General features: G+C 47.9%; 1 protein-coding gene across 1 annotated transcript; it reads left to right on the plus strand.

The window, feature by feature from the left end:
• Window positions 1-4,324: 4,324 nt before the first annotated feature.
• LOC120670432 (ERI1 exoribonuclease 2-like) lies at window positions 4,325-7,207 on the plus strand. The gene is made up of 2 exons (XM_039950528.1): window positions 4,325-5,450; window positions 6,396-7,207. The coding sequence occupies exon 1, from the start codon at window positions 4,469-4,471 to the stop codon at window positions 5,408-5,410; it is 942 nt and encodes a 313-aa protein (XP_039806462.1). The 5' UTR covers window positions 4,325-4,468; the 3' UTR covers window positions 5,411-5,450; window positions 6,396-7,207.
• Window positions 7,208-7,929: the final 722 nt, after the last annotated feature.

Below are 7,929 nucleotides of genomic sequence, written 5' to 3' on the forward strand. Positions count from 1 at the left end.
GCCGCCTATAAGATCCCACAGCCATTGCGAATCCTAGCTCCCCTAGGGTTTCCCTTGTTCCGCCGCCGCCTCAGGGGAGAGAGGAAGGGAAAGAGGAGGGAGACTGCCGCCGTCCGTGCCCCTGCGCCACCAAGTCGGTGCCCCGATCGGCTACACCAATGTGGCCGCGCTGTCTGCAGCGCACCGCCTCGCCACAGCCATGACCGACCTCTACCTCGCCTCGGTCTTCTTCGAGCCACCCAGTAGGTAGCCGCAGCCACCCTTGCCCGGCCGCGGAGCCCCTACGCCGTCCGTCCTCGCGGTTGATGAGCCCTTGGCTCTTTTTGTTCGTCTGGCCTTGTTGAGGCCTCGCTATCAGAGTCACTGATTCGAGGAGCTAGGGTTGCGGTCTTGCAGCTAGGGATTAGGGAATCGAGGGACCGAGGGGGCGCACAAGCGCTTGGCCTATCGGTCAGGCTAGCTCATTGGCAGCCTGACCGCTAATGGGCTTGTGGGCCATTAGGGGGGTAGCGTGGGATGTGGGCTGCTATAATTTTTCACCACGAAGCAGAAACTAGTTTCGAAGCCTATTATGTTGTGTAATATTCGTATTTTTTATTCATATACATATGGTACAGTAAATACATAAAAAGTTTTGCTAAAAGATGATATTCAATTGAATACTCTTGACACAAAATGGGTCCGCCTAGGGGAGCGAACCCCTAACAGCTATGAGTTGAAGAATGTTTCTGCCAAAAATTAATATTTATTCCAACCACCTCCGATCCTACTCACACGTCGTACCCTCCCTATCCCTATCCCGCTCAATGCTCCCTCCACACCATGGCACGCTCCCTTCACCTGCTCGAGGCACGGGCCCTACTGCGCATTGCCTACGCACAGGAGGTGCTGCCACCATTGTAGACATGAGAGGTGAGAGGCTGCAGACCGGCGGGCCAAGGGCAGGAGATTGTGTGTGCTTGGAGTGAGTGGAACTGAGTGCGGGCACGCTCACCACGACACCAGTGGATGTGGTGGTGCAAAGAGCCGAACTGTCGGCATGCCATGGCCGCGTTGCCGCATTCATCTCCATCGGGTCGATGGTAGACCGGGAGGAGGAGGAGGAAGCTAATGGAGCTCCACAATGATGCAACTCTTGACCGACGTCGTTAGGGAGTGCGAGCTACGCTACAGGTGTCGAGATGCATAAGGCTGCTCGCACCGGGGGCCTGTATCGCTTCCTCCAGTACCAGGATAGAGTAAAATAGTAGCCTGCACCTGGAGCCTGTATAGCTTACTCTACCGAAGTGGAGCGGCTCCATCCGCTATTTTCAACGGACAGAGAGGGTTCCCCATCGCCCGCGCACCCCTCATCTCCCTCCCTTCCGTTCTGGATGCCCCTGCTCTTTCCCCGCCTCTTTCCATGCCACTCCACCTCGCCGCACCTAGCTGCACCAGGCGCCGCTAGTGGCGGAGCCAGAAATTTGCGGCTGGGTATGCCAAACATAAAAAAAATTCGAAGCTAATACACAGTATAGTTGACGATAAGTTGCATAACAAATTCATAATCGCACCGTTCGGCTACTGTTGCAGCTGCCACCGCCATTTTGCGCTGCTGCAACACGCGGTAGCTGTAGCCGAACGTGTAACAATAGTGCAGTTGAACGGTGCGAATAACAACCGGTGGCGGCCTCCTTCGCACTGATGCTGGGGCGCTGGCACTGGGACGGCGAGGGGCTTGCGGCCTACCCCTGCCGGAGTTGTCGTTGCCGAGTTGGGGAGGTGATTAGGATGAGAGAGCCGGACGCCGGTCGCCGGAGTGCCGCCAGACGCCGATCCAGGGGACAGGCGTAGGGCCGAGGGCTGAAGGCGGAGGGCTCAGAGCCGAGGGCCGGAGGTGCACTGGGGCGAACACGGAGCCAGGGGGCTCAGGGCGAGCTGCGAGTAGAGACGGAGAGAATGATTCTTTTGCATTTGGGGCTTCCTTGCTAGGCTTTATTGAATTGGGTCCATAAGTTGTATATGATACTCCCTCCGTTCCAAAATAAGTATAGTTTTTGGCATTCAAATTTTGTCCCACAAAGAATACAGTTTTAGCTTGTAATGAAATCTATCTAATTAAAGCAATATCAAGTATACCAAGAAAATATTGCATAAAAGAACGTATAGAGCGAATCAAATATTCAGTAGACATTATTTTTTTAGTTTCAATGTCTATCCATTCATTAAGGATCCAGAAACTACACTCTTTGTGCAATGAAGAAAATATATACATCTATGAATACATGTTGACATTTTCCCCTAAATCTTGGGTATGCCTAGGCATACAGGGGCATAACCCTGGCGCCGCCCCTGGGCGCCGCCCTCCTCCTTCCTTCCTCCTCCCCGAGGAGCCGCTGCCGTAGTGGAGCACTAGGGCAAGCAGCGCAAGCGGGCCTCTGCCGCCACCATGAAAGTGGAGAGAGAGAGAGAGACGAAGGAAGGGGACGCTGCGCCGAGCGGGGCCTTTGCCTCTGCCGCCGCGCGGACCTCCGCCTCCGCTGCCACACCATGTGGGCACCCACCTCCATGGCCGCCATGCACGAGCCCGCACCGCCAGTGGCGGATGTACACCCCGGGCCACCCGTGCCATGGCCCGGGGTTCGGCCCAAAAAATTGCTGAAGAAGCCTAAAAAATTGCTGTAGAAGAATAAATATACTACTTCGCGATGACACTTGTTGTATGTTTTTTTATTTTTCCATTATGTTCTCGTGTATCTTTTGAACTTCCATTATATTCTCGTGTATCTTTTGAACTATGAGTTTGTCGACGTCTGGTTTTTGTCACAACTATATTTAAAACTCGGCCCGGGATTTAACTCAATCCTGGTTCCGCCACTGGGCACCGCCGCCCCGCATGGGCCCCTGCCTCTATTGCCGCCTCGTGCGAACCCCTGCTGCCGCCCCTCCCCCCTTGTCAACTACCAGGGGAGTGTGTGTGAGAGAGAGTGAGTGAGTTAGAGAATGGGGAGGGATGGAGGGAGGGCCAGGAGGTAAAAAAAAAAAGAGAAAAAAAATCTAATATGTGGATCCCACTGGCCGGTAGTTGGTGTAGAGTAAGTATGTGTAGGAAACCGTTATAGAGGAGAGAATCTGGATCACCAGAATAAAATATTTTTTTAGAGATGAAAATAGAGTGTGACGAGGAACAGTCTAAACATACCCCACAGTACCCTCACTCACATTCGCCTTCCGCCCTTAAACCCCTATCCCTGGAGCTCCGACATGGCCGGCAACAAGTGTCGCCCGCACCCATGGTCGTCCCCATGGATAAGGCCGGTTTGCAAATAGGTCTTTAAGGAAAATATAAAACGAAATCCCATATGCTGCTATATCTTGCTAGTTTTACAAAACTGATATAATCTGTGCATCCCTAAAGAATGCACCTCTCACCTCCCAAGAAGTCAAATAATTTCAAATTTGACCAGATTAAAATGAGTTACTATTAGATTAATCATGCAATATATTTTCTAAGCGACAGTGCCATACATCTGCTGAGACACGTGGACCTAGGAAAACCGAATAAGATGATACTTATATAAGCCGCTTCTCGGCTTATCGAAGTATAGCCAGGTTTGTTTCCCGTTCGCTCCATACGACTAGATATTTCATACTAAATTTATTTAAAGATCTAAATATTAGTAACCATTTATATAAGTTTGGTCCAATTTAAAATTATTTGGCTTCTCGATGGGCGAGAGGTAATTTCTTATGGGAATGGAGGGGGTAGACCTAGAGATCCAGTCCAGCCGAGCATTTTTGCGTAACTAATCCAAAACTTTTCTAATTCATTAGCACTATACAAGGTGGAATTAGGAGTTGATGGCCGCACTATAGAGTTGATGGCCGCCCTTGTAGCATTAGGATCATATATATGGACCTAAAATACAAGATGACAGTAATATTTATTACGTATACTCCCTCTGTTTCAAATGTAGGCCGTTTTGACTTTTCTAGATTCATATATTTTACTATATATCTAAATATATATTATATCTAAATGCATAGTAAATACTATGAATTTAAAAAAACCAAAACGACCTACATTTTGAAAGAGAGAGTACTATAGAGTTTACCATATTTAAATTTTTATATATTTAAATCCCCGTTGTTTAATCATTTTAGCTCCGTTGAGGTCCGTCCATTAAGCTCGATAGCATTACCGTTTGTTATAATATATACATATTTTTGAAACTTAATTTAAATATTACTTTATTTAATAGTCAAATTAACGCATTTTTGAATTAAAATCGATTTTTAAATCCGCACGTGCGTAGATACCGGTTAACAAATTCTAATCGGAGACTGTTGGCGTCATCCGTACGCCACCCGCCGCTCCTCCGCCGCCGCCATGGCGCCACCGCTCGTGTCCAATATCAATTCCCAAATCTGATGCTAAGCAAATTCTCGCGCAACACGCTCAATCCCTCACGCACCCTCCGCTCAAGCGATGCTCTGCCTCTCCTCCTCCTCCTCCGCCGCCGCCGCCGCCGCACCGTTCCAGCCGGCAGATCCGGCGTCGCGAGGCGCCATGGCGTGGCAGCAGCTGAGCTCCCGCACGCGGGGGTTCGATCACTTTGTCGTGATCGACTTTGAGGCGACCTGCGAAAGGAATTCCAAGATCTACCCGCAGGAAATCATCGAATTTCCCGCGGTCCTCGTCGACGCCGCCACCGGCGGCCTCGTCGCCTCCTTCCGCACCTACGTGAAGCCGCGCCACCACCCGCGCCTGACCGCGTTCTGCTCCGAGCTGACGGGGATCCAGCAGGAGCAGGTCGACGGCGGCGTAGATCTCGCGACGGCGCTGGCCATGCACGACGCGTGGCTGGCGGCGGCGGGCGCAGCCAAGAACCGCCTCGCCGTCGTCACCTGGGGTGATTGGGATTGCCGTACAATGCTGGAGTCAGAATGCAACTTCAAGGGACTTACAAAGCCTGCTTATTTCGACAGATGGATCAACCTTCGCATCCCCTTCGAGGCCGCGTTCGGTGCTGGGCGGCGCAACCTTCAGGAGGCAGTCAGGGAGGCGGGTCTGCAGTGGAGCGGCCGCCTCCACTGTGGGCTCGACGATGCGCTCAATACGGCCTGCCTCCTCGCCGAGCTGATGCGGCGGGGAGTTCCCATCTCCATTACCGGCTCGCTGGTGCCGCCGCCACCGGAGCAGAAGCCTGAGGTGCAACTTCAGCAACAACTCTTGCCGGCGAATCACAACTTCCGCTGGTGCGTCGGTGGCGCTGCTGCTACTGACTGCTGCTGCTACTGCTACTGCGGCGTGGCCGTCAGAGCCGACGTGGTGACGACGCCGGGCCCTATGCAAGGACGCTGCTTCTTCAGCTGCGGGAACTGGACGCCGCTGGGGCCGATGTGCCCGTTCTTTCTCTGGGCGGCTTGATTGCCAGCCGTCCAGACTCCAACGCATCGTCGTCAATATGGTCAGCCAGCTAATCACTTCTACTGAATTCGTAGAGTGCATGTTTACTATGCTTACTTATTTGCATTCTTACGGAATTCATAGAGTTCTCTTTTCTCTTAATCTCTGTGACTCTTTTAGAATTTTAGATTTTCCATAGTAGGTTCTCTGGGGTCTTGGGGGACGAATGCTGTTGAGGTGGTTCCTTGAAAGCTTGGTGTTAGACTTATAGTGTTTGATTGGTGAACTTTTTGGCTGTGTTTGGTTTGATGTTTTGTGATCCAATTCTGATGTGGTAGATTTGATCGGTGAAAGTTTTGGGATTCCATCCTATGCTGACCTGAGATTCTTTTTTGCGGATGAGTTCGTGTGATTCGTGACCCTCTGGTATTAGTCTTTAGGGATTTGGATTATGTGAATCGTACAGTATGTTGTTTACATGTTGGAACTTGTTTATCTCATCCTGTTGTTTATCCATTGGCTCTATTTAGTTTCTCTCTCGGTTGCTGTCTTAGTGAGTTAATTAATGGTTATAATAAGTTAGCTACTTTTATTACCGTGAAATATAACATGCCCTTCTTCACAGGCTATGCCTAATGCATTTGCTGAATCATGAGATTTTTAATGGTTCACTAAAATTCATTGCCTGCAAGTATTTGTATTCATCTTCTTCTACACTGTGCCCACTGTTCAGCTCAGCTTGCCCGATAGTGATAGAATATCCTAGTAGCTGTGTTCTGTGCTTAAACAAATAGAAAAAAAATATAAAAAGGTAAAAAATATCTTTTGACCATGTTACATCTCTAAAAGGTCTCTCTAAAATGCATGGTTTCCAGTGTTAGTTTGATGTTTTTTTTACAGTACCAGTTCTTGTGTATATTGCGCTCATATGTTTTTATTGTTATCCTTGTAGCATCTTTATTCCACACAGTTCACGTACTAATGTTCAACCTTTTGTCTTCCTCAGGAAATGTTGCCACCGCAGGCTGATGTCACAATCTTTTTCCTACAGATAAGCTTCTTTCCTTTGTTTTTTTATCTGCACTGCACTCATGTAGCATGTATTTTTTTTTACTGAGTTTCCTGGTCTAAATACTATCATCTCTTCTGTAGCGGACTTGATGGTACTCGGACCACCCAAAGAGGCAGCAGAAATGGAGACGTACATCATCACTTCGGCATCAGACGTGATGGCCAATTGTCATACCACCAAAAGACTTCGGCAGCAGAAAAGAAGACATGATCAAGCTGGTGTCACGTGGTCTTCGGCAAGGGGATCCTCTCCACCCAGTGCTGTTCATTCTAGTAATGGACGTGCTGAATTCTCTGATCAAGTTTGCTATCCAGCAGCAACTTCTGCAGCCACTTGCGGTTCAGCATGTCACACACCGGTCCTCTTTCTACGCAGATGATGCCATGGTCTCACGCGGATCGGCAGCAGAAAAGGAGACTTGATCAAGCTCTGGTGTCCAAATTGAATTTGCTTTCCATCTTGGTTTTTTACAGGGGGTCAGACAGCTAGAGTTGGCTTGTTAGGAGTTTTACTCAATGATTAGTTGGGAGTTGTTGCTTGCCTTATAAATATGAAATCCATATAATTGGAAGATCAAGTAATGAAATCGATCTAGTTTCCCCTATCCCTTCTCTTGTGTAGATGTGTATATGAGATGATACTTTGTCAAACATGTCATTTTTTTTACTTTTCTACAATTTCTTTTTTTGACAACCTGTCTTCGGATCATGTTTTCAATAATGTTGTTGCATTCCTGTTAACCATTATATGCATACTTTGCCAAATACTGCTGATACTTCTGTGCCATGGGATCAGGCGGATGTATGGTAGTCTCATTGGCCGTGATGCCATCTCATGTCATCACCAGTCCCTTTAACTGGCACTTACATCATATTTTCTTTAATCTCCTATTGTTATTTTATGACTGACAGCATAAGAATGCTGATCTCCCAGTTATATTCCTATGTAATTAGCACCCATATGCAGTTATGCACTGGAACAAACAATTTGTTTTCCCATGTATTATTTACTGCATATGAATTTTTGAGGGCACCTGTTTTCTTTATACATAGGTACCCATTGAGCCTCAATTGTTATCCTACATTTTTTTGTCGTACAGGACCATTTTTTTTCACACCTCACCGAATTCATCATTTTGTTGGTTTCCCCTTGGTATTCTTGGCTACCATTTTCTTCTGCTGAGTCCGAGTGTGGTTCTAAATTGTGCAAGCCCTTTGCAGGATGATGGTACTTTGTTGTCCTGAAACTGAAAGTACACATATTTTAGCAGACCCATGCAATATCTCAGGGTAAAAGTTATTTTGCTGGCATGTTGATAATGTTTTTGCCTAAATAGCCATACAATATCTTCTCTGCTTCCTACCATCACGGAATCAGAATCTAAATACAGTTACTAATTATTATTTTTCTTGGCAGCCAGCAAGATATGTTTTTCAGAAACAAAATCTTTCTTAGCTCAGCGTAGTGA

Source organism: Panicum virgatum, chromosome 2K (genome assembly GCF_016808335.1).
Source record: "Panicum virgatum strain AP13 chromosome 2K, P.virgatum_v5, whole genome shotgun sequence".
NCBI lineage: Eukaryota > Viridiplantae > Streptophyta > Magnoliopsida > Poales > Poaceae > Panicum > Panicum virgatum.

Coding starts and splice junctions, on each gene's coding strand:
- LOC120670432 (XM_039950528.1), top strand. CDS start 4,469: ATGCTCTGCCTCTCCTCCTCCTCCTCCGCCGCCGCCGCCGCCGCACCG.